This window comes from Periophthalmus magnuspinnatus, chromosome 1 (assembly GCF_009829125.3).
Source record: "Periophthalmus magnuspinnatus isolate fPerMag1 chromosome 1, fPerMag1.2.pri, whole genome shotgun sequence".
NCBI lineage: Eukaryota > Metazoa > Chordata > Actinopteri > Gobiiformes > Gobiidae > Periophthalmus > Periophthalmus magnuspinnatus.
Window position 1 is genome coordinate 21029629 of NC_047126.1, and position 27496 is coordinate 21057124.

Below are 27496 nucleotides of genomic sequence, written 5' to 3' on the forward strand. Positions count from 1 at the left end.
CCCAAGGATAGTTACTTATACTACTACTAATACTTCTGCTACTACTCTGTAGATCATGAACCCTCGCTCTGTTTCAGTGCAGCCAACATGAAGAAATTACTTAAAGGTGCAGTATGTAACTTCTCTGGTGGAGGGTCTGCCACCTGCTTTGAGACTAAGTGACGCCAAGTTACAGGTCAGATCTGAGAAGAGACTGAGAAGTCTGAGTATTCAATGTATTTTTCAACAATAATCTTCCTGTAATTGAGTCAATGCAAGCTAAATAATTGCCATACTGTAGAACATTCTAGACAAAGCAACACATCTCCATGTAGACCTGGAGATGTGTTGGAGGTGTGTGTGCATTTTTTAGAGATAATTTAGTTACTCACAGATTGTAATTTGGGATGTTTTCATCTTTTGAGTATGTTTCATTTAAAATGGGGCTAAAGCAATCCCCCTCCATACTCTACTTAGTCATATACAGACCAGCACTGTGAGTTTTATTGATGATTTTACTGAGATGCTTTCAGTCATATGCACAGACTTTCATGGTTTAGTCGTTACAGGTGATTTTAATGTACATGTGGATAATGTGTTTGACAGAAACGTTAAACAGCTCCGTTCTGTCCTTGAAACCTTTGGTCTGACTCAGCATGTCAGCGAGCCCACCCACAACAGAGGACACACTCTGGACTTGCTCATTACAAAAGGAGTAAATATCTCAAATGTCAATGTGGTGGATATTGCTCTGTCTGATCATTTCTGTGTCTTTTTTTGACCTGTCTGTTATTCCCAAACCAGAGGCTGGTCCTGCAGTTGTTCGAAGGAGACATATAAATGATAAAACAGGTGCACTGTTCATGGAAATGATACAGTTTGAAAATGCCTCATGTTCTGATGTTGATGATTTGTTGAACTCTGTAACTTCGAGTGTTTTGAATGTTCTGGACACCATTGCCCCAATGAAGGTTAAAATGGTTAAAGATAAGCAGAAAGCGCCATGGGGGAATGATGACTCGGTCAGGGCACAGTGGGAATGGCGCAAGTCAAAGCTCCAGGTTCATTATGAGATTTACAGAGAAAAAATACACATGTACAACCACAGTTTATGTAGAACAAGGCAAAGGTATTTTACTGACATTATTGGACGTTGTAGTAACTACTCTCGTGTCCTGTTTGCAACGGTAAACAGATTAACAAACCCCCCAGCTCCACTGCCGTTAGAACTAATTTCCACATCTAAGTGCAATGAGTTTGCAGTGTTCTTTAATGACAAGGTTCAGGGCATTAAAAATGCCATAAATTCCATAACGCAAATAACACCTCAGCAGCCACCTGGACACTTAGAGCTGACTCACTTTGCACCTGTAACTGACAAAACTATCCAAGAGCTTGTCACCAGTCTGAGTTCATCTACATGCTGCCTTGATGTGTTACCCACTAAATTTCTAAAGTCTGTGCTCAACAGTTTGCTGTCACCACTCACTCACATAGTTAATATGTCACTTCAATCTGGAACATTCCCAAGCACTTTGAAAACTGCGGTTATCAAGCCTCTCCTAAAGAAGAGCAGTCTTGATGCCACAATATTGAACAATTACCGACCAATCTCAAATCTGCCGTTTTTGGGCAAAGTCCTCGAAAAAGTTGTTTACCAACAGCTTATTAACTTCCTCGAAAGTAACAACTCCTTTGATGTCTTCCAATCAGGTTTTAGACCCCACCACAGCACTGAGACTGCTCTTATCAAGGTGACAAATGACATCCACCTGAACAATGATGCAAGCAAAGTCACAGTCTTGATCCTGTTAGATCTGAGTCCTGCCTTTGACACTGTGGATCATGGGATCCTCTTACAGAGACTAGAGGACTGGGTGGGCATCTCTGGTACGGCACTAAACTGGTTCAAGTCCTATTTAGAAAACAGGGAGTACCCTGACCTGTGGGGTGCCAGGAAATGTCCCTGACCTGTGGGGTGCCACAGGGTTCAATCCTGGGACCCTGTTCAATCTCTACATGCTGCCGTTAGGCCAGTTAATACGCAGCAATAATGTGTCTTACCACAACTATGCAGATGACACTCAGATCTATGTCTCACTGACAGCAGGTGAATATGGACCAGTGGATTCACTCTGCCAATGCATCCAACAGATCAGTGTGTGGATGCAAAAAAACGTTCTTCTGCTAAACTCAGACAAGACTGAAGTCATCATCTTTGGCCCACAGAAACATAGAGAAAGTGTCAGAAGTCACCTCCAGTCTCTCTCTCTAAAACCTTCAAATCAGGCTAGAAATCTAGGGGTAATAATGGACTCAGACTTGAACTTTAACAGCCACATCAAATCAATAACATCTGCAGCTTTTTACCACCTAAAAAAACATTGCAAAAATCAAAGGTATACTGTCAAAGCCAGACTTAGAGAGACTTATCCATGCATTTGTCTCCAGTAGGTTAGACTACTGTAACGTCCTGCTCACTGGCCTCTCCAAACGAGCCTTAACACAGCTGCAGTACATCCAGAACGCTGCTGCTCGGGTCCTGACTAGAACCAGGAAGTACGAGCACATAAGTCCTGTGCTCAGGTCTCTGCACTGGCTCCTGTGGCTCAGAGAATAGACTTTAAAGCAGCTCTGCTTGTGTATACATCTCTCCATGGCCTGGGTCCAAAGTACATCTCTGACATGTTAGTGCCATATGAACCATCTCACACTCTGAGGACTTCAGGGACCGGCCTCCTGCTGGTGCCCAGAGTCAGGACTAAACATGGGGAATCAGCATTTAAGTTTTATGCAGCTAAAACCTGGAACAGTCTTCTTGAAGATGTGAGACAGGCCTCTACTTTGACCATGTTTAAATCCAGGCCCAAAATGGTTCTGTTCAGCTGTGCATACGACTGAAAGGTTTTTATTCTGCACTCTTCTCTTTTAATGGTAAATTTATGATGATTATTTGTAATTATTTATGTTTTGATTTGTGTGATTTTAATGTCTTTCTTATTCTGTAAAGCACTTTGAATTACCTTGTGTACGAATTGTGCTATACAAATAAACTTGCCTTGCCTTGCCTAGACCTGCAGGTGGTGGATTCCCCAGAAACGTTACATAGTCCTCCTTAAAACACTTAATAAAGAACACATATTATGCATTACTTGTACTGTTATTTATACTGTTGGTCTTTAAACATGCTGTTGAGTACCTTTGCTTTGGCATCTCACTGAAAATAATGACCATGTACTGACCATTATTTTCCAGCTTGGGGGGGGGGGGGGTAATGTTAATCATGCATTTTTAATGAACCCAATTTGAAGGTGCAATTGCTTTAAACGAGTCTGTCAATGATTTGTCGACTTCAAAACTGCACAGGGTTTCTACTTGTGATGCAACAATCCTGTGAAAATTCAAACCACAGGACCCGAGGACTTTTTACAAAAGGATTATTGAAACCAGCATGAATAACGCTCAAAACAACTCAAGCTATGTTTTTTGATAAGGAAACATGGGTAGAAGCTCCAAAAATACATTTAGCATAATATGTGTCCTAGATCTTATAATACTGTAAGCCTTCACAAAATATTGCAGTAGCGTGAGAAATATGTATATTGTTACATCCCTAACTCATATTATACTATTTTGTCAAAACAAAAGGTGACCCGTATTTGTCCCAAGGCAGCATTTGTCTTTCGTTTTAAAACCAGTTGGTCAGGACAAACTTCTCACCAACCTCCTCTATGTCATTCATAAACTCAATATTTGCACAATAAAAAAAAAACACTACAATCCTAAATAACATCCCCGTTAGCTGTGTGGCCATTGGCTCGAACTTTGCTGTTTTCTGATTGGTAGAGAGAATTGTTGTCTTGCTCTGATTGGCTGAGAAGATTTGAATTGTGCTGCGCTTTGGCCTTGATGAGATTTCGTCTGTGGTAGAAGAGATATCCCGGTAACAGGAACCCGGCCAATGAAAAAATGAGCAGGGCAAAGTTTATCTGTAAAGAGAGAGAAGAGGCAAGTCACTGCAAAGAACCATACCCGGTTTTTGAAACACTCCCATAATGTGGACTGATGTGCATGTGCTCTGGAGAGAGTGTGATGTTTTGGAGTGAATGATGAACTGATGGATGCTTTTGGATGATGGATGATTATTTTATGCTGCTGAGATAACTCAATGTGAATGATATTACACACCTCTATATGATGGTTTGGTCATTGTAAAGCTATTTCTTTGAATGTTTAATTTTATGAACTATAACATCAGCCTGCCCAGGGACTTCAGGTGGAAATTAGTACTAGTGCTACAACCTGGTACATCACATCTCTCCTGTTAAATTTAATCTGTATTGTGCACTGTCCCTGTCTCATTAAATAAATAAGCAAAACTAAATTATTCCCATGCTGTTTTAGAGAGCCGTTTGTGAATAACTAGGGCTGCAATGATAAAATCAAATTATTATTCTGATCATATAAAACTAATGCACAATAGAAAAAAATGCCAGTCAACTACAAAAATAATTAGTTAGAAAAAAATGTATTCATTGCTGCCCATGTTGTCCAACATGAATTTCTCCATAAGGAGACTACAGGCCAATCTAATCAAATCAAATCTATTAATAAGCAGGCAATTATGCATTTTAACTAGCTGAACTGTGTAACTTTTGTCTCCATGAAGATGTTTCACAATATAAACAATTATGTTTAACACATGCCAGGTGGCATGTGATGCCATCCTAAGGAACACTGCAGGCAAAGCAAATTCCATAAGGAAAACTAGGTGGCGTGCCCTCACCAGAAAAGTTACATACTGCTTCTTTTACTAGGGCTATAACATTAGTAAAGCCACATTAGTTTCTCAGTGTGTTTCACAAATAGACATATATTATGATTTTACCCAGTACGGATCTCCTTTGAGTGTGCCCAACATCAGGATGAACAGAGGCTGCTGCAGAAGAGCAAACGCTGCACTGACCATGGACTGCATGCCCGTCAGAGTCCCAAAATGGTTTGCTGGATATCTATGGGCATGACCAACACAGAGGGACATGTCAGTAGAAATGTCATGTTATCACATTTTTGTGTGAATTTTCATGATAAACGATCAAATCCTTAATCCACACTAATGTATTACCATTGCTCTTGTTCTGTATTACCACTGGTAATAAAGTTTATGAATGGTACAAAATGACATAAACAACCCAAAAGAAACTTTTCCATTTAGACCTATATTTTTGGTGTACAGCTTCAAAAATCGATTGCATTTTGCTTCTGGTTAATTAATGGACAAACTCAGCAAACTCAGCAAATTATTGATAAGCCAGTTAATCTTGACATCTCTAATTGTCAATGATCTAATATTTTGTGATCACATGCCAAAAGTTTCAAAATGTAAATAAGTATTTTCCCAATATAATACATGGTATTTGTGTGAACTCAAAGGAACCGTATGTAAGATTTTGATTTTATATTCCAAAAACATGACTGTTTATGTCCCCAGACATGACAGCTGTGTAATCCCTCAGTTTTCCAGGTCTGATGCATAGTAAAAGGCAAAGTTAAATCTGTCAACTAGACAAAAAGTTGTAGGAGTGAAGGCATTTCACTGCTCATCTAAGCAGCTTCTTCAGTTCAGGTCTGATTGCTGGTGGACACTGCCTTATATCTATCTGAAGGGAGGAGCTAACTACACTGAAACTGTAAACAACTATTGTTTACAGAAAATCATAGACTGCTTACAGAAGCTGGAGAAGAAAGAAGTCATTGATAGACAGGTGTATTACAAACTGTAGTATCCTGGTGACTCAATTCCTTGCATCTATGGCCTCCCAAAACCCACAAAGTAGGAGTACCCCTCAGACTCATTATATGTAGCACAGACTCCATCAGATACAATGTGACCAAACATCTGAAGACCATCCTGGCTCCTCTGGTGGGCAGCAAGGAGCACCATATTGAGAACACAATTTGTGAGCAAAATCAAGCATCTCCAAATTGATTCAGATGAAACCATAGTTTCATTTGATGTGACCTCTCTTTTCATTTGGATCCCCACATCAGTAGCAGTGGAGGCAGCAAAGAGGCCACTGCAGAATACCAAGCTAAAAGAGAGAACCAACTGCCAGCTGACCAAAATGGGCAAACTGCTGGAAATTTGTTTAAATACCACATATTTCCAGTTTAGAGAAAAGTTCTATAGGCAAATCCATGGGCTGATCAGTCTCTCTTATTATGGGTAACTTATGTATGGAAAAATTTGAACGGGAGGCTTTGGCCTCATATCCAGGCATTCCACCCACACATTGGTATAGATATGTGGATGACAACTGGACTAAAATCAGACTTCAAGATCTGGAACCCTTTCCTGCACATATTAATGCTGTGGATGCAAACATCAAGTTCACACTTGAAGAAGCCAAGGAAAACAAACTAGCCTTCTTAGATTGTGGAGTAACAATAGGAGATAGATTACGGTCTATTTCAAACCTACAAACACTAAGACAGAAACTGGTTCACCCAAAGGACAAAACCCCGAGCCTTAAACAAAGTAATGTGGTCTACTCCATTCAGTGTAGTGAAGAGTGCAGTTAGCTTTATATTGGAGAAACTAAACAGCCACTTCAGAAGAGAATGTACCAACACCATCACGAGAGCTCCTCTGGACCCCAGTCCACCCTACATCTCCATTTCAAAGCCACTAACCACTGCCACTAACCAGTCCTTTGAATATAATGAGGTACAGATCTTAGCCAGAGAAAAGAAATGGTTTGAGGGGGGAGTTTGACAAAGTGGGCTTTTGTCCCTTTAAAATCACCATCATTTTGTTTATTCCCACATTTGGTTATTTCCAATAATTTTTCAATATACAACTAAACAGAACTATTCTAGGTTTGTTTTGTTTAGTTACCTTTAATTTAATCACCACACACATCTGTTACTTTAAAGATATTTTATTTGGTTATATTTTGTCAAGTCAGTTTAATACATCCATCTACTCTTACCTGAATCTCCACATGGTCCAGACAAAGAGGGGGCATGCCCTATATCTGCCATTTTTAAAGGCTTGGGAGTGATCGTGGGCTGGACCATGTTTTTTGTTTTAATGTCTTTGTGTATTTTGTAATGTTCAAGTGTTTATAGTTTTATTTTAAACAGTTTTTGAGTTAAAGGGATTTAGGCCCTAATAAGTAAGCAGTGTAGTATGAGATCCTGCTAAAGTTGTGCCTACCATACTTGAGAAGTAAATGGTGTTTACCTGGTGGAGGTGCTTCTGGTTTGAGCAGGTATATAAACTGGGTACATGTGGGTTTTTCCTTAGTTTCTTAATTTCGGTTGCCTTTGCTTAAGTTGAGCACAGTTATATTTTTGTAAATATGTATTATTTTTTCCATGCATTACCGTGAAGATTGAAATAAATTTTGATAATTGGAGAATTTTTCTGCCTCCTACATTCTACCACATTGGACCAGATTCCTCATATTAAAGAAGAATTTTTTGTTAGGAAAGACAATCCTTCCTTGAACGGGAATGGGGGCCTTAGACATCACTTCCTTATACAACTCTACATCGTCAGACCCAAAGCAAACAATGGAAACAAAGAGAACATAGACCTAGTCAGGGCCATTAAGGCTGAATGTAGACCCATTAGGCTGAAACTGTAAACAATAGCTGTTTAAGTGTAGTTAACGCCTCCCTTCAGATAGATATAAGGCCACTAGAAATCTGACCAGAACTGAAGATGATGAACAGCAAAATGTCTTCACTCCTACAACTTTTGTTCTTCAGATTTTATTTAGTCTTTTACTATCCCCAGACATGAGGTAAACATGTTCAAATCAAAAAGAGCTTTTACTGATAACAAATGTAATTGTTGACTAAATTGAAGTAGCCTGAGAGTTGAAGAGAAAAGGCGTGTCTAGTCCAGGTCAGTCTGGCTATGCTTCCATTGTAGGAGTATCCACCCTCTGATGACGTAGGTCAAGATAACAGGGAGTGAGCAGGCAGTGACAGCCCTCAGTACAGCACAGGAATAGTTTTTTTTCTAACAATAACATTGTTTTGTTCTTCATTAACAATGGCCAATATGGCCAAATTGTTTTTGTTATAATTTGGTGTTTTAGTTCTCAAGACGATTATCTAATCAGAAAGCAGAATGAGCCTCCCATGAGTCTCTCATTTGAGCTGCCAGTTAGAGATGCTGAAATCCAGTTGGTTTGAACCTAAAAGGATTCTCTCTGACCTGAAACCTCACTACCTAAACCCAGCACCTGCAGCCAATCATTAATCAGTCCCTCTGTCGTGGCAGTATATGCTGTTAAACTGAGAAAGATAAAAACTGACCCTTATATGCAGGTTAAGGCACTGGTAACGAAGGTTTAATTGTGATTGTATTTGTAGTACTCTTAAAATTCTAAAAGTGCAGGTTACATACAGTTTTTTTTTTTTTAATACATAGTTTTGGTTTACCTAGGCAGCCAAAACCACACACTTTGATAAACTTTGCACGGATGTTCCGTTCAGGTAAAAACAAACATGGCTGCTTACATTAAAAAAGGGCACAGATTTCTGCAAAACAACTGAAGCACCAAACTCTTACTTATCTCAGGTTAAAAAAAAAAGTTATAGATTTTCGATACAAGATACAATACAAGAATTTTCGAGAGGGGATTTCTTCCGCATTTGACAGACACATGATACAAATTAGTAGCTGTGGTTGGACTGTCCCATGTTAAGACAGATGTTTGTCACAGTTCCAGTTCCAGACAAAGTTTTGGTGGTTTTACTCACACTGCAGCATAGAGGCCTCCGCAGCATGAGTGGATGAATCCTCTGACCATAGTATGCAGAACAAATGACACCATCTGACCCACAAGACACAAGAAAATCAATTATTTTTACTCAGCAAACAGTGTCTATGCTAACTCTCACTTCACCTACGTAACATCTCTGGTGGAAGGTCTGCCACCTGCTTGTCTTCATGTAAATTTAATACGTTGTTGTCCTGGTTTATGGTTAATATCTCTGTTGTTATTAAGAGTAATTAACTTCAGATAGTGCCATTCAGCCCCGAAGACATAATCGTTGCTGATTGATGTATAAATGCAAGCTAGATAATTTTATTGCCATATTGTGGAATATGTCCATGGAAACAAGCAGGTGGCCAGCAGGTCTGTCAAAAGAGTGACATAAAGTAGCTGTTTTCTCACCTGAATGGGTAGATTGTCGATGAGTGAAATGACCCCAAATGTGACGAGGAGGAGGTTTGTAAAGATGAATGCTCTCAGGGCATTGGTTAGTTTCTGGATCTTCCTGTCACGTTTTGGAGGACCTGATTGGCTAGAACAGAAATAAACTTTCGTTATTTTGTAATTGATATTGTTCTGCATTACCTATTTGTTACCTTGAACGGTTGATACATATTCCCCTGGAGTGACCTCAGGTATGAAATTCAAATTCCTCACTCACAGATTTGAATGGATAATGAATTACTTTGGAGTTTGCATGAAGAGATAGTGCACACTACTGCTACAACTACAACTACTCTAACTATAACAACCACTACAACTACTATAACTACTACAACTACAACTACAGTACAACTACTCTAACTAATACTAACGTAACCAGTAGTACTTATTACAACAACAACTCAAACTATACTGCTGTTACTATAGCAACTACAACTATTCTAACTATCACCAGATTTCTAGTACAACTACTACTCTTACTCCAACAATAGCTACTACTAATGCTACTGACACTAATACAACAGTTACTACTGCTACTACTACTATTACTAACACTATTACTACTGATTACTAATGCTACAATCCAATTCATGATCTGATTGAGTCAGAATTAATCCAGTTAGGAGGCAATTCAACAGGAAACATGGCTCAATTGCATAGCTGCCAAGCAAGACACTTCACCAACTTTGCATAATATATAAATATGGTGTTTGAGTGAAGGATGGTGGTCACAACAGTAGAATTATTTTATATAGTGTGAGGAGTGATTGGGTGTTGTTAAGGACATTATAAATCAATGTATATAATAACAGTTGTATTCCTGTCAATACACTAGCAATCAAAACATCTCAAACCTTGATTCTGGCAAGTTTTTACCCTTTCAGAGTTTCTGGAGTTGCGTTCTCCTCCTCACACTCCTTCATCCTCCAGTCCATGATGTACCCAATCATTGGACACGTGACCAGGCACAGCAGCTGCAGTGAACCGAACACAGACGAGTAGAAACCAACTGTAACAAGAGCAAACAACCACAAGAGGGAAGTAGAGGGACACATGTTTAATTTAAGTGGATTTATTATCAAGGTCTAAGAATAACCCTGGAACTAATAATCTGATCAAAACTTCCAATATCATTGTCAGTAGGCAAAAATTACTACAAACTATGCATAGTACAATGAAATACTATATAGAGTACATAGTACAATGAAATAGTACATAATATAATGAAATACAGAACAGGTCTCACTACCAGAAAGAACAATAGCAGACACTGAGGACAGTTGCAAGAACCTGGGTATCCCACAAGCAAAGGGCAATCTTGAAGTGGAAACAAGGAAAGCAGCCACGGCCAAATACCTCAGACAAGGAAGGCAAGTCCTAAGGAGTCAGCTTAATGGCAAGAACAAGACCTGGGCAATAGGTAATCAGACACCTAGCAGGAATCATAAGATGGCCAAAGGAGGAGATATAGACCACAGATGTTAAGACATGAAAGCTTCTGACCATGTATGGAGGGACCCATCCCAAATCTAAATCCAGTCCGAGGACTAGTGAGCGTGAGAGCCACTGTTACGGATGAAACATCCAGAATCCATAAGTACATCAAGGACAAGGCCCTAACACATGACGTGCTCAGCAAATGTCTCAGACAGTGGAGTGCAGAGGAAGAGGTGCTGGAGGTACCATCATGGAAGGACAAGCCCCTGCACGGGATGTACCACCGGAACATAACTGAAGTGGCTGATATCAAGAAATCCTACCAATGGTTTCAGAGATTTGGTCTGAAGGACGGCAGAGGCACTCATCCTGGCTGCACAGGAGCAGTCCTTGAGCACCAGAGCGATAGAGGCCCAGATCTACCACACCAGACATGACCCAAGGTGTAGGCTGTGCCAAGAGGCTCCTGAGACAATCCAGCACATAACTGCAGGGTATAGGATGCTGGCAGGGAAATCATACATGTGAAGAGTATTGACTGGAGAGCCCAAGGTCAATGTGGGAAACACCTTTGAAATCCTGTGTTACTTCCAGATACAGACTGACAGAATGATGATGGCAAACCAACCGGACATTGTGTTGGTGGATAAACAACAGAGCAAAGCCCTTGTGATAGACATTGCAATGTCAAGTGATGGGAACATAAGGAAAGAATGAGAATGAATAAAAAACTAAAGAAATACCAGGGCCTCAAAGAAGAGATGGAGAATGTCTGGAAGGTGAAGTCAGTGCAAGGCAGAGTGATGCTCCATGGTCTTTGGAGCACTCGGGGCAGTAACCCCCAAACTGGAGGAGTGGCTACAGCAGATCCCAGGAAAAACATCAGACATCACAGTCCAGAAAAGCAACAGGAATAGAAACAGCAAACTTTGCAGTGCCCTAAAGCTCCCAGGCCTCTGGTAGAGGAGCCAAGCTTGGGAAAAGGATGAGACCACCTGTGGAGGATGAGGACGAGATTTGGACGAGATTTTACTTGTCAGCTTGTCTCCTTGGAGAAAGAAAATATTATTGCTTTGCTCAGAATATTTCACAGTATGGCATTAGACTTGCTAGTATGCTGAGATGTACCTTGAACAGGCACTCTCACCTGACACAGACCTGACCTATGGTGGAACATTCCTTACCTTCATGGAGATAAGTTGTTGGTGAATCCTCCACCAAAACGTTTAATAGTGTATTTCAGGGATCAAACATTATTAGGGTATAAGTATTGATTCTCAAAAAGTCACATTCACAGGACAAAAATTAACCTTTCCTGAATAGCTTTAGTATGATCTTAAGCTGTATCAGAACAAGTATAAAACCACATAAACTAATATACGCCTATGAGCTACTACCGAAAATACCTCAATGACTGAGAGATTACATAGACATACGACCACATGGTAATATAAGTACTACAATTTAATGATGAAAATTACTTTCTACTGTCTGAATAAAGTGTGTTTTTATTATCATCAGGGTATCAGAATCAATATACACTATCAAGTTTATTCCTTAGTATCGAAATTGTGTTTGAAAAGAAGAAAACATTAAACATTAGTGCCAGAAACATACCTTGTGTCTCTGCCTCTATCTGTAGATTTTCTGAGGCTGAAAAAGACCAAAACACAGAAAATAAAGTAGATAAATATTTCTATTATTGAAAGTACAGTACTATATAGACAACATTATAGTGGTATAAACTCTTAAAAAGGCATACAGTCTCCGTGGGTGACAAGGAACTCCAGCATCTTGTTCATGGCGCCCATGAAGAAGATGAGCCTGAGCTGAGTCATGGGCATTGTGATCAGGCTCCAAAGGAAGATGGGAGAGCAGACGGAGCGGCACAGAGGAACTGCACCTGGAAAATAATATGTAATTGTAACAGTAATAACAATAGTAAAAACAGGAGAGTGAGCAAACAAGTGATCAATCTAAAATATAAAACCTTTATATTTAGTTATTTCTCACTTTTTTGTTTACTACATGCCATATGTCTTCATTTATAGTTTTGATGCCTCCTGTGAGAATCCACAATGTAAATAATCATGAAAAAAAGAAAAAACATTAAACCAATCCCTATGGTCTCCTTAGCTGACTCTTCTCAATGTGGAGGAGCAGCGACTCTGAGCTCCTCCTGAGTTTTACTATTTTTAAAAGTGAAAAAAGAATTAGTTAATTTTAAACTGTTTGCATCTGTCAAAGTTTATTCCTCATTTTCCAACCACATTCGTAACATCCAAATTATTCACCATGATGAGTTTAAAAGCTCATTTCACAATGAAGCCAGAACAACTAGCATGGTTACAGTGAACCAGAAACACTTCCTGGTTCATAGGGGATAAAACACCCTTATTACATGCAGACACCACACAACAGTACAGATTGTTTAAAAGCCCTTTATATTTATGTGCATATGTGTAGCTAAAATATCCTTATATAAAGTGTGTCTTACTCTGGGGGGCGCTCTGCGAGTCTGAATGGTCCTTTTCCTGTCTGGAGTCCACAGTTTCCTCAAACGTAGTGACTGGAGTGACGTGCATGTCTCCGGTTTTAATGTCCTTCGTGACAATGCTACTCATCTTTACCTTCTTACTGCAAACAGGGACAAATCAGTAACAAAATATGTGAATATAAAAAAGAAAATAATGAAATGTATGTTAACAAGACCTATGATTTAAAATATGCACATAAAGAGATAATTAACCAAACTATCATCAAATGAGACCCGACGAATCAAACCCATGACCTTTTTGTGTATAACTATTGGGGCTATCCACATAAAATAAAAATAAAAAATAAATAAAAAAAATGGCACAAAGTGTAATGTCTTGTCTATGAGAATATATATACACAGAAGGGAAATCCTTTTTTTTTTTTATTTATATTTTTTTTTACAATATCTTCAGGAGAAGATGTTGAATTTTGCTCCAGTTTTTTGGTTCATGTTTCCCTGTAATTACGTAGATATTAACCATACACCGGGTCAACAAATCTGCAATCTGATTAACAGCAAATCCCACCATAGAATTCAGACCTGCCCTCCAGCTCAGTTTAGACTATAGGGATTGTCATGTGAACATAATCTATAGTGAATGAAATACTGACGTGTATCTTATGTCCTCTGGAGCAGGGAAGGACTCCAGGGGCCAATTGAGAAAACAGTTGATGAAGACAAGACAGGCGAGACCAGACCAGGTCCACATGATGATCCTGAATGAAACGCCCGCATCGTAGATCAGCTACAGCGGAGAGGGTACATTTTAAAGTCCCTGTAGATTTAAACACCTTTTACCTGTAAAATGTAATACCTGAAGTATTCCAAATCAGATACAGTTGAAACCAGAAGTTTACATACACTAGATAAAAAGACACATCACTGTCTCTGATTCAACTTTTCCTGTTTTAGGTCTATTAGGATTACCAAAATTATTTCTATTTACTAAATGCCAAAATAATGAAGGAAGGACTTTTTAGACAATTTTTCATTACTTTCTTCAAAGGCAGGAGTTTACATGCATTTCATTAATATCTGGTACCATTGCCTTTACTATATGCCTTAGATTCAAACATTTTGGATATTCTTCTATAAGCTTCTCACAATAGTTGGCAGGAATTTTGGCCCATTCCTCCTGACAGAACTGGTGTAATTCAGCCAAGTTTGTAGGCCCCCTTGCTCGCACATGCCTTTTCAGGTCTGTCCATACATTTTCAGTAGAATTGAGATGAGGGTTTTGTGATGACCACTCCAAAACACTGACTTTGGCCAAACAGTTCAGTTTTAGTTTCATCAGACAAGAGGGCATGTGTCCAAAAATGAAGGACTTTGTTCCTGTGTGCAATTGCAAACTGTAATTTGGATTTTTTTTATGTTTCTTTTGGAGTAATGGCTTCTGGCATATTGTTACGTTTCACTGTGGATAATGACACACTCTTAGCAGCTTCAGTCAGCATCTTCACAAGGTCTTTTGCTTTTGTCCTTGGGTTGGTTGGCACATTTCAGACCAAAGCACGTTCACCCGTCTCCTTCCTGAGCAGTATGATGGCTGCACTTTCCCACGGGGTTTATACTTTCGTATAATTGTTTGAACAGATGAACGTGGCACCTTCAGGCATCTGGAAATTGCAGCCAAGGATGAACCAGACTTAAGCAAGTCCACAATTCTGTTTCTGATATCTTGGCTGACTTCTTTTAACTTTCTCATGATGCAGTGTTTTTCAGGTGTGCCTTCAAATACATGCACAGGTGTGTCTCTAATGAGCTAAAATGTTGTCAATAAACCAGAAGCTATCAAAGACATGACATCATCATTTGGGTTTTCTCACATTGTTTAAAGGCATTGTAATCTTACTCAATATAAACTTCTGACTTTAAAGAAAGTAATGAAAAATTGTTTTAAAAAATCTATCTGTCATTATTGTGGCATTTAACAGACAAAAATAATTTTGGTAATCCTAATTGACCTAAAGCAGGAAACGTTTAGTCAGATTTTATGTCAGTGAGAAAAAAAAATCATGCAGCCCTATTTTTTGTCTATATGAATCACCTTGACACGCCTAGGTTTAAAGCAGGACTAAACAAGGTTTGAAATGCGACTGGCTTTACCTTGACTCCCGGGAACGTGACAGCAGATGAGGCATAGGAGCCAATCATCAGTGAGAGAATCGTGGAGCGGATGTTTCCAAACATGTTTGGCAGCTGTGAGTAACAGAAACACACAAATAAAGCGGTGTGATATTGGCAAACAGTCAGACTTCAACAATCTCATCACAGGGAAGATAAATAATAAAGATCTGCCTTATATCTGACATACACATGGCCCTGTACATTTATATGTACAAATCCTTCACGTTGGCGCATGCATTCACATGTATGCAGAAACGGGAGGGACACAGTGACATAAGAAATAAGAATTGAACTTTCAAACTTTGTTTATTATCCTCCTGAGACCAGCAACAATGCAAATATATTATATATATAAATTTTTTAACAGTTTAGAATGTTTAGAAATTTTTCTTTTTTTGTTTTTCTTCCTGCTCCTGTCAGCAGCTCTTCACATGAGACACATTGTTCCAAGAGGCACAATTGTTGTTTCTCATTTTGTTTTTACATTCAGGACAAATGTTGCTGTGCTCAGGGTCTTAATAAATAGTTTTTGTTAATCATTATTCAAATGTTTTATCAAAATGTTTAAAATGTCCACATATGAGGACATTTGATTTACATATTTTTTTCTCAGAGACTACATAATGTAAAAAGATAATTCTTTGTTTTTACACTCATCAGGTCCCAATCAGCCCAAATAACAAAGACAAATTAATAAAGCATGTCATGCAAGAGCTCGGATCTCAGGAGGTTAAGCTAACAAAAAAAAAAAAAAAAAAAAAAAAAAAAAAAAGTAGATAGAAGTAAAATTTTTGCCTAGTTCTCTGAGGTTGCAGTTGTCGTCAAGCACCACACCAGGGCAGCAAAGAGCAAACTACAAACTGCTAATGTTTTCTAAAATACAGACACTTTCATCAAATTTAATTTCCTAATCTAATTTAAATGACATTAACTTAATTAAATTATAAATCAAATGTTACATCATCTCACAATTGCTCTTACAGTTACTCTTATTTGAGTAGTTTCACCAAATACTTTGAACCACTACTTTGTATTTCTTCTTAGGGAGTATTATTTCTGAAGTAACTGTACTCCACTCACTTCTGACAGTTGTATATGTTTTCATAGAAATTACTGTTGAAATGAAAATATTAAAAGCTTCAGTGATAGTATTGTCGGTTTCCTTCATTTTATTGGTTTGTATAAGCCATGCCTCTTTCTAGCATTGCCATGTGGAGTGGAGAGTATGGGAGAAGCATGAGAACATTTCCTGGCTGAACACATGTGAATTTTAGACCGGCGCTAAGTTTAGACTCGACCTGAAGAGGCCAAGAAGCTACCGAAGCTACTGCACGTGTCTCTATGGGCTATGTGTTAAATCAGGAATAATCCAGGACTGAACAAGGACTAAACCAGGACTGGGCTATAGGCTTACTATGACTAAAACAAGCAGTACAAAACAGAGACTGAACCAGAACTAAACCAGGACTAAACCAAGACTTGGACTAAAACAAGGACTAAAGCTAAATGGGTGTGTTATTTGAGAGCAGCTGTTGAAAGAGTACTGACAATTTCAAGTTAAAGTACAGTTACATGGCTAAAAATACTCAGTTAAGCACAAGTGGTATTGCCACATTCAGGAATGAAGGATAAAGACAAGAAGTTTGACAAAGTAATTATGTATAATTATGTAAATATGAAACATCTTTTCAGATTTGGATTGTCACAGCAAATGTCCTTGTGCAGTTGCCTGGGATCCAAATATACACTTCTCCGATACTTTCCGAAGATGTGAGTCTGGTCACAGGTGACCTAAGAATAGATAGGCGTGATTGGATTAGCTAATCAGGAGCATGCATGGTTCCTCCGTATCAAAACAACTATGGCTGCTTACAAGGAAAAAATATTGCATGGGACTGAAAAAACATCATTTTCTACAGAATCAGTATCCTTGTCTGTTGTTAGAGCTGGCACTGTCTGACATTCTGATACAGCCTCTTATCAGTGTTTTGGTCACATACATTTGTTTCTTTGTTCTTTGTTCTTTGTTCAACGTTTTGTCCAGTTGGCAGATTTTATTTTTCTTTTGTGATGGATCAGACCTGGACAACTGAGGGATTACACAGAGTGTAATCCCTCAATTGACCAAGTCGGACCAAGTTCTGTCGTTGTGTCCTTAGGCAAGACACTTCACCCACATTGCCTAGTATGAAAGTGGTGTGTGCACGAATGATAGGTGGTCTTCGTAGGGGCCGATGGCGCAGATTGGCAGCCTCGCTTCCATCAGTCTGCCCCAGGGCAGCTGTGGCTACAGTAGTAGCTTACCATCACCAAGTGTGGAAATGAATGAATAATGACTATAGTGTAGCGCTTTGAAAAAGCGCATTACAAGTGTAAGCCATTATTATAGTTCTTTGTTGAGACTTTGAGGAAGTGGTAGAAGTCTGCAAATGCTCCAGTGCTGATCGGTTGTTAATATTAGAAATTAGATTAGTTGTTTCCCCTTCTCATTTGCCCTCTTGAAGTTATATTTGTGATTGATGAATGTTTGATCCATCTTTAAATCGCTTATTTTCAGGACATCATATTGTCGTTCAACTCCCATTTTCATCACCACCAGTACACACTCAGAATTGTATTTTCTTAATCTGTGATATGTGTAGAATTTGGTAATGACACATGTTCATTTTTGTATAAATGAATGTGACCTGTTGCTGTCTGGAGCAAAAGACAACAAGATAAATCAACAACAATGTCCCACAACAAACACTGGACTCAGATGACCATAACAGTGCCAGACACAAGCCAGGTCAGGAGCTGTTTAAATTTACTCTGAGGGCAGAGGCGTGATAAGGCTGAGAATCTGAACAGAACATAAGAGGGGCATGAGTCTAACTGAGGCTTCTGATTGGTCTAGATAAAAGGCAATTTTAGAGCAATCGGAATCACTGTTTTCCAAAACACACATAAATAAGCTGTCAAACAAGAAACTACAGTCACTAACGGTAATAGGCTTTGTTTGTTGTCCTACATTCGCAAGACATGAAAAACAGAACTACTTTATTTGAAGTGGTTTGCAAGTTATTCCTCGTTTACCTTGTGCATTCTGATCCATCCTAATTCACTAAGTGTACAAGTGTGTTTCACAGCTTTCAGAGGTCAGAGCAGAGGTTTACCATTAAAGTATTGCTAACAGCAACTAGCATACTTACAGCACAACACTGTTTTACAATTGTCTGAACGTCCAAAACACACTTCTCTAATACGTCACAAAGATTGTGCCTGCTCTTGATGTGATTGACAGGTGGCTTGGCCAGTCGGGAACAAGCATGATCTATGTATTTGTATTCAGGAAAGCACATATATTACCGGTACATGGAACTGAAAAACTGTCAAATCAGAGTGAAATACTAAACACTGCTTATCTTCAGAGAAGTTTCATTTTGTTAATTCATTTTGTTTGATGAGTGACGCATTAGCTCCTAACATAAAGCTGTAGCATAAGAATGGAAAAACACATTCTTTGGTTTAGATAAACCAGATTATGTGCTCTTCCTGTTATCAACTGTCACAGTAGTAATTCTGATGCACTTAATTGTATCTTTTATATGACCTTGTCATTTCTCTGTGTAAAATGAGTGAAGATGCTCCATTCATGGGCAGCATTGAATGATCTCTGTACCATTTTGTGTTGTCTCCTCTTGCAAATAATTAAAATCAACCACAAAGACAACTCTTTGACTCAGACCTTCAGTTCATTTTCAACAATTAAACAGGGTTTTCTACAACAAAAGAGTCTCACCTACATCACATATCTGTACTCCTCTTCTTGTTTGTGTCTCTAGATTGTGCAGTGTATGAGACCAAACCTTATATAGTCAAAGGTTAGAACAAGGCTTCTGTCTACTAAAATATGTATTTTTTTATTTAATCATAAACATTTATATGAAAAACATCTTACTGTGAGTGATGTGAAGGTCAGACAAATTCCTCCAAAACCGTTAAATGAAACAGCAAAAAAGATGAGCATGGACAGAACTAAAACAGAAAAATAATACAAAATACATTGAAATAACTTATCAAAGTATTTAAAATGCCAGATTAAAAAGGCTAATGCCTCTAATGTGTTTTTTCTTCAGGTTGAGGTTAAACTTTATTTGTCCTGTCTGTATTTTAGAAATTCTATGACACAAACTTACCTTCAGGTTTGTACGTTGCTGTGGCAATCATCGCACACGATGCTGCAAAACATGAACTGAAAGAAACAAAGTTCATCTGTAAAATGATATGTGGTTTGAAAAAAACAATAAATATTAGGAAAATTCCGACAAGGGATATCTGAAGCTGTTCATTTAAGTCTTACAAGAGTAAATCTGCATTATTAGCTCCAGTTTCCCTGGTTGAGACCTCATAATCCTCAGACTCCCATAGACTGTGTGGTTCCACCTCTTAACGCCATCAGGACTCTGTCTGATCATGTCAGAACTCACTAAACTCCAAAGCAGCAGGTTTTTTTTGCTAAATTTAAAGTGCGCCTGTAGAAACCAAATCCTTGTTGCTACTGCTGACAACCATGTCATTTTGAATGATCCTGTAAAGAGTTAGGTCAGGTGAAATGACTAGTCAGTTTTAGTTGTAATGTATCAAGTCCAATATCCTAGTCGTTATAAATGTCAGGTTCCAAATTGCACTGACTCCTGCCCCCACATGGAAGTAAAACATCATTACACCCACCTGCCTACAAGCCTGAGTGGGCGTGGTCCAAACTTGTCCATTAAAATTCCCAGAGGTAAAGTTGCAGCGCTGAGGAGAAACGATCCGATGGTGAAACCTAGATTCAGGATCTCCTCCTGCTCCACACAGCTTGCGTACTCCCCGCTGTGCTCGAATGAGTGGTTAGAGGGCACGGTTTCATTCTCTGAAAGGAAAGACAATAAATTACTATTGGTTTATTATATATTATAGTTGATATATTATAAATTGGTTCTTATTGGAAAGGTAATGGTGCAGATGTAGAGGTCTCTAAATTGGCATGTTTCACTATTTTTAGATGTAAGATCATGGCACTGACATGACAAGTACTTAATCATGCTGTAAACTAAACTAACATCTTATTAAAGTTTTTGGTAAACTTATCAAAACTAAAATCTAGATTAACACAAATGTATTTTGGTTAAAGATATACTATGCAATTTTTCACCTGCCTGTCTCCATTGAGCTGCTAGTGCTGTGTCTGGAATATTCCCCATTATGACATTGCCTAGCTTGCATTTATTCAAGGTATATTTATTGCTAAAAATGTATATTTAGGTCACAATATTACCTTTTATATATTCACTGAAAACAATGTATTAATATGTTTAATAAATTTCACTCTCATTTTTGCCACTGTGATTCCCCTCCCCCTTTGCTCTCGCTGCTAAATCACTCCTCCTTCAGATTCCACCATTGAAACTATTGCACATCACATACGGGGTGATGTAGGACTGTGGGCTGATTGTACTGCTAACTGTAAGGAGGGATTGAACGGGGCCCGGAAGAGATCACAAGATTACTCAAACATATATGGATGACATACAAAATCACTTCAGGCATGTTTTTGATGAGGAAACAGCCCTGCTCTTTACAAATATTCCTTCAGGGTTACCGGTGCAGATGTGCGAGTAAAATCCCTCGTTCTTGAGCATAATGAGGAGAGAGCCCCACCCCAGCAACACAGCCGAGCACAGCAGGTTTTCTATGATCGCTGTGACTGCCATCCACCAGCGCCTCCGGTACGCCTGTGCCAGACTCGGAGCCATTCTACTGCAACAACATACACAACAGAGGAGGACATTTTGTTTATATAGATAACACTATAGGGGTGTGCTAAAATATCAGTATATCGTGATGCAAAATTTGGTGATACAGTGTTACAAACTGCAATTATGTATTTAAATTAAAAAAACTTACCTCACCTACACTATTACATTACAAGCTGGACTCAAACAAAACTACTCTTAAATTAGCTGAAACTATTAAGAAAAAAGCATTCAAAGTACAAGACAAAAAACCCGGCAATTATCATTACTGCAGAATACTCCACAAAAAAAAAAAGGTACTAAACAATCAAATATGCTGATTTCATTCAAAAAGGGTGTGGTAAAATATATCAGTCGTGATACTAAATTTGGTGATACAGTGTCAGTTTTGTTGGCAGCTGTATCAATAATATATTGTTATTTTTGGCATTTATTACAAAATGTTTTGTGAGAGTGCAACAATTTTTTTACTTGTTTAGAGAAAGGAAACTTGTTCATCCAGGATGCCTCTACAGATCAGACCTGTAACTTGACCTTGCCGAACTGTTTACAGCTACATAAGTTTAATGCCATTCCGTGGAACATTCTAACCATGAACCTTCTAACCATTCCTTCCATGAATATGAGCAAGTGGTCTATGACGCACACCAGAAAAGTTACAAAGCGTACCTTTGAAGAAAACTGACAAATGCCTGATGCCTTTAGCCATTCAGGATCAAATAACATATACAATATAATATTAGTTAGTTAATTAATGAGATATTTGGTTGTTTTTAGATTTTAGAATGGTCTTATGAAGGGCTGCAAATCGTTACATCCCGGTGAGAGATATAAAGTAGCTTGGTGCACATGAGGACCCATGTCTTTTTTTACACATTTTGTATTGCCTGCTCAGATCCTGCACACTTGTTTTAAGATGGATGTGACTGTCCTCTCCCTTACTCATTCTCCCATCATTCTCCCAGATAAGGACATGAGAGAATTTTGTCTATAGATAACATTGTGCTTTTCCATGACATATCCAGAAGGCCAATTCACGAATGCTGAACCTGATCATTTGTTTTATTTACTAAACCCCCAAACTCACTGCTTTACAACAAAGGGATGCAATTTAAAGGACTGTGTAACTTTTTTTTAATTTAACTAAAATGTACTACAGCACGGGATTAAACTTATCTATGTCCCCATAGACCAGGGGTGTCAAACACATTTTCACCAAGGGCCACATCAGCAAAATGGCTGCCCTCAAAGGGCCAGATTTAAAATAAATCTAACTACTTTTTTTTACTTGTTAATTAACTGTTTCTGCATTTATTACTTACTCAAGTTACAAATATTGCATATGCATTTGCCTAGATGTAAAAATATGGCTGTGTAACTGTGTATCTCCTGATAAAATGACATGTTAAGACCATCATATCTTTTAATTTACCCTGTCGAGGGCCACATAAAATGATGTGGAGGGCCACATTTGGCCTGCGGGCCTTGAGATTGACACATGTGACACAGACAAACAGGTGAGGCACCATGCAAAGTTACAGGCCAAGTCTGTGGAGAGGCAAGCCCACTCACAGTTAGAATGCATGTGAGCATTCTAGGCCAAATGAATAATATGAGACAGGTTGGTGGCAGGCTCTCCACCAGAAAATTTACATAGTGCACCTTAAACGATATTATTTTAGTTGCCCCCATGTATTAAATATTATTCTCTGCACACCATATTCTAAAAGTTGTGAGCTATCAAAACTATAGTGCAACTCGTGTCAGCTATTTCCTGTCTAGAGGAAAAACACTCACTTTGAAACTCTAAAATGTTCCAAATATCAAAGGATTGCACTTCTACTTTAAGCCAAGGCAAGGCAAGTTTATTTGTATAGCACAATTCATACACAAGGTAATTCAAAGTGCTTTACAGAATAAGAAAGACTTTAAAATCACAATACAACAAATCAAAATGTAAATAATCACAGATAATCATCACAAAAATTAACATTAAAGCAGAAAAGTGCAGAATAAAAACCTTTCAGTCATATGCACAGCTAAACAGAACTGTTTTGAGCCTGGATTTAAACATTGTCAAAGTAGAGGCCTGTCTCACATCTTCAGTAAGACTGTTCCAGGTTTTAGCTGCATAAAACTGAAACGCTGACTCCCCATGTTTAGTCCTGACTCTGGGCACCAGCAGGAGACCGGTCCCTGAAGTCCTCAGAGTGTGAGATGGTTCATATGGCACTAACATGTCGGAGATGTACTTTAGATGCAAGTGTGTTATTATTATTTGTGAAATGTGGTGCGATAGTTCAGATAAATCCTTTTAATGCACAGAAGGCTGTTGTTAAACTTCACAGGAAATAGAGTTGTGTTTACTGTAGCACTACCCTCACCCTGATCCATGCAGCAAAGATGTAAATAGATACACGTGAGGCTCTACTCTCATCTTTTTACTTTTAAAGAATGCTTCAGATTGGATTCAAACACTTGAAACTTTCAAACTTTAGAACTTTAGAACTTTACGCAAGGTGAGTAATAAAGTCGCCTTACAGTTTTCTCTCTTTCCTGAGTTTGCAACTTGTGCCTCTGTGTTCGTCTCTCCGTCTGTCCCTGACACTGTTTTATTGGCTGGTGCAGCTTCGTGGTTACAATCTGACACCACATTAGAGAAGTGCAACGGATTCAAAATCACATGTGAAGATCCAAAGTCGGGTCATGTTTCCCAGAAGTTTGGGAGAAGCAAATTGGGACCTAAATTGGGCAAATTATCATGTAGTGTGTGACAGGCTTAAGACATGATATGTGAATGATGCAACTGCAGTCAGAAATAGAATAGTTTTCTCGCCCCTCTGACATGCATCTGTTCGAAGCAGTTAGGCCTGTGGGTGGCTACTTTAGGTTCAAAGGGTCAAAGCATGAACTATGATCTGAGAGTAAGGCTAATGCAAGGTTACATCAGTGACCCCTCTCATTTAAATAATTGGGCTATTTTTTTTTCCTATTATGTCATGGTGTGTAATGTTATGAATAGACCATAGATAAAGAAGTGGAATCAGTAAGTGTGAGTATCATAGCAATCAAAAGGCCAGTATAGAGTTTAGCTGTGGAAGGTAAAGCCCCTTCCCGCTCGTACCACTGGTTTAGCAGGGGGTGGGCGCTTAGCAATGCTGTCAGTCAAACCTGTTGCTAATGCTAGCAGGAGCGACCTTGGGGAAAGAAGGCAGCTGATTGGTCCCTTATTAATGTTCATAGCATTGCCCATAATCATTTCCTATTTGGAACACAGCGGCTAGCAGCTTTGATGGATTAGACTTATAAAACAAAATTTTTATTTTAAATTTATTTTGTTAAACCAATGTTTAAAGGAAAATGCCTTGCTTGTGCGTTAACTGTCTCTGCATTTTGTATGTAACTTTCAGTAGTGATGACATATTTAGAGGGACTCCCTAGATTCTCAGCATTTCATCTGGGGGGCAGGGCTTAGTGTTTTATGTCAATCAAAGCTAACTAACTGAGTTTTTTGTGATCCATGAAATACAGTTAACTAATACTCTTATGTATTTATAATTTTCTTTTGTCTAAAAAATTAGGCTACAGGTCAGATTTGCCAAGTCCCAGTTAGCAAATCTGTCCCAAAACCCTAAACTTACCTTTTCCTAAACCTAACCCTGATCTTATCTCTAACTTTGACCTAATTGTGAAAAACTATAATATCAAAAATCAATATTTGCGACCCTAACCACTAAGAGGTTATTGTTTGGCATTACTGTGTTTAGGGGAAAATTGTGCCATAGATGTATCATGGAGTAAAAGAAATGTTGAATGTGTTTTTGTCAAAATTTTATATCTATATTTGCTTTGTCTTGTCAAAAAGTCTGCTTTTTAGACTTGACGGCTCAGGAGAATAGGAGCCATGTGTTGCCAAAGAAATTCTGGCAAACCGTCTGACGCCTCAGGAGGGGGAAGCAATGCTTCACCAACACTGTTTACGGTGTGGACAGAGAGCTGCTGACCTTGACTGGGGATGTTATTGGGCAGTGGAAGGAATACTTTAAGGAACTCCTCAATCCCACCGTCACATCCTCCGAGGAGGAAGCAGAGACTGGAATTTCTAGGCGCAGCCAGGGGCCGGAGGGGGTCTGATTTGGGAACCACAGGATTTTATCTCTGCTGTTTGCAGATGATGTCGTCCTGATGGCTTCTTCGAGCCAGGACCTGTAGCAGGCACTGGGGCGGTTTGCAGCCGAGTGTGAAGTGGCTGGGATGAGAATCAGCTCCTCTTTACCGGTCAATCTATGTTCCTACCCTCACCTATGGTCATGAGCTCTGGGTAATGACCGAAAGGACAAGATCGCGGATACAAGCGGCCGAAATGGGTTTCCTCCGCAGGGTGGCTGAGCGCACCCTTAGGGATAGGGTGAGGAGCTCAGAGTAGAGCCGCTCCTCCTACACGTCGAGAGGCGACAGCTGAGGTGGCTCGGGCATCTGCTCAGGATGCCTCCTGGACGCCTCCCTAGGGAGGTGTTTCGGGCATGTCCCACCGGGAGGAGGCCCCGGGGAAGACCCAGGACACGCTGGAGGGACAATGTCTCTTGGCTGGCCTGGGAACGCCTTGGGGTCCCACCGGAGAAGCTGGAGGACATGTCTGGGGTGAGGGAAGTTTGGGATTCCCTGCTTAGACTGCTGCCCCCGTGACCCGGCCACGGATAAGCGGAAGAAAATGGATGGATGGATGTTGCCATGGTTGCAATAGAATGTTAAGTCCCGTCCTCGGATGAATGCTACGCTCTGAGGTATTCTACTTTAGAACGTAGCGTTACTTATTTTATTTTTTTTTGCCATACACTGGCACTTGACTAATGTAAAACTATAATCCATATTTACGAAATGTACTATTCTACCAAATAAAGTAATAATTACAAAAACTTTAATCACAGTTAATTCACACACATGCACACAATGACTTTTGCAGTCTCCTTAGTTTTGAGTTAGAGGAAGGACTGGAAACATTTGGCACCAGATTTAAACTAAAACGTTTTAAAATATATAAAAAAATACACATATATAATTCATCCACACTTTTATACTAGGCAATATCATGGGCCAATCAAAAGCTTACAGGTTTTTTTTCCAGTAGAAATTATTGTTTACATTGAAATAGTGTAAAGTATACAGATGATGCAATGACCTAGTTTTGAGGGCAGTGACTGGAGCTCTGTGGTGTCACTAAAATATCCTGTATACAGCTCATGCACACGTGGAGCTCTGGTACATGTGAGACTGGACAGTAGCAGGAACCATAAATCTCTCTGAGGCTTAAACATGTGCCCACTAAATGTACTGTATTTTTAAGCTGGCATGTGAATAACAATAGAAACAGAGGTGAGAGCTGAAACGACACAGAAGCTATGACAGTCACAATGTGTTCATGTTTTTAATAATTACTTTGTTTGTTTGTACTGTGGTAAATATTTATCAGAGTTTTATATTTGTGAAATAGGTAGGATTAGGGTTAGAAAGAATAGGCAAGGTTTTTAGCATTTTTAGCATTATTTATAAATAATGAAAGACTGGGTAATCGTAATTCCCAAATCTGGATTACAAAATTAATTATAAAAAGTATTGTGAAGCCCTCAACATTCAGCCAAACAAAGTTCACACAGACCTACAGTTTGGTACATTTTGCATAAAGTTAAAGGTGCACTATACAGTTTTTCTAGTGAAGTTAGACCAGCTCGTTTCAATTCTTGCTTTGCCTTGAATGTTACACAGCAGGGCATTAAACTTATCTATGTCCATGGAGGGAAGCAGGTCAACTTACAGGTCAGATCTGTGGAGAGGTGACCCCCCCAGGCAAAAAACAACAAGCATAACTAGTAAACCTAAACTAGAAGGAACCTTAAACTGGAAAACTATTAACTATTATTACACCAATAATATTTAAGCAAAAGATATCCATCTGTTCATACCTGTTAGCAGAATCTTCTGTGTGAAGTTTGTTATTGATTATGTGATTTCCCTGTGTAGATTCCTTAAACGCAGCAATAGCAAAGTGGCTCCATGCAGTAGACTTGTGGAAGAGACACATGGACTTTCTCTCCTCTGACCAAAGCAGTTTGTCCAAAAAAGGAACGACCCGCCCCCTCCACTCAGGCTGGACACAGACAGGAACTGTTCTGCAAATGAACAGGAGTACTAGTTAAAAGTACTTACTTGAAAGATGCACAAGTAGTAAAAGCACTTAACATGTCTTCTGCAAAATATAAGGATTTTGGACAACTTGCAAGACAAACTGATAGTGACTACTTACTTTAACATCTTACCTGCTACTACAGTTACTACCACTACTAAACCTATGATTGCTTCTACAAAGGCTTTAATCTACAGATACTACTAGCACT

General features: G+C 39.0%; 2 protein-coding genes across 4 annotated transcripts in view; one reads left to right on the forward strand and one right to left on the reverse strand.

Moving 5' to 3' along the window:
• On the reverse strand, nt 1–27171 carry slc43a1b (solute carrier family 43 member 1b). Of its 3 annotated transcripts, none has more exons than XR_008649110.1 (16): nt 27065–27171; nt 20951–21105; nt 20038–20221; nt 19503–19558; nt 19265–19341; nt 15304–15396; nt 13806–13939; nt 13153–13292; nt 12418–12558; nt 12273–12308; nt 10095–10227; nt 9177–9306; nt 8758–8831; nt 4868–4991; nt 3054–3968; nt 1–316 (listed from the first exon to the last, which is right to left on the reverse strand). XR_008649110.1 is itself a non-coding variant. In XM_033973551.2 (15 exons), the coding sequence occupies exons 2-15, from the start codon at nt 21102–21104 to the stop codon at nt 3762–3764; spliced, it is 1683 nt and encodes a 560-aa protein (XP_033829442.1). In that variant the 5' UTR covers nt 21105–21108; nt 27065–27171; the 3' UTR covers nt 2956–3761. The 3 variants fall into 3 exon arrangements, 1 of the variants encoding a protein (XP_033829442.1); XR_008649108.1 differs by having other exon boundaries at nt 20951–21108; XM_033973551.2 differs by lacking the exon at nt 1–316 and having other exon boundaries at nt 2956–3968; nt 20951–21108.
• tmx2b (thioredoxin-related transmembrane protein 2b) overlaps nt 1–27496 on the forward strand; it is a 157917-nt gene that overhangs the window by 31724 nt on the left and 98697 nt on the right. The window lies entirely within an intron of this gene.

Bases quoted from the DNA above. Each gene is read 5' to 3' on its own strand.
- slc43a1b (XM_033973551.2), bottom strand. From the start codon at position 21,104: ATGGCTCCGAGTCTGGCACAGGCGTACCGGAGGCGCTGGTGGATGGCA. The intron at 19,342-19,502 runs GTAAGTTTGTGT...TTTCTGTTTTAG, and splicing joins AGCAACGTACAAACCTGAAG to TTCTGTCCATGCTCATCTTT. The intron at 3,969-4,867 runs GTAAAATCATAA...CTCTCTTTACAG, and splicing joins TCAAAGGAGATCCGTACTGG to ATAAACTTTGCCCTGCTCAT.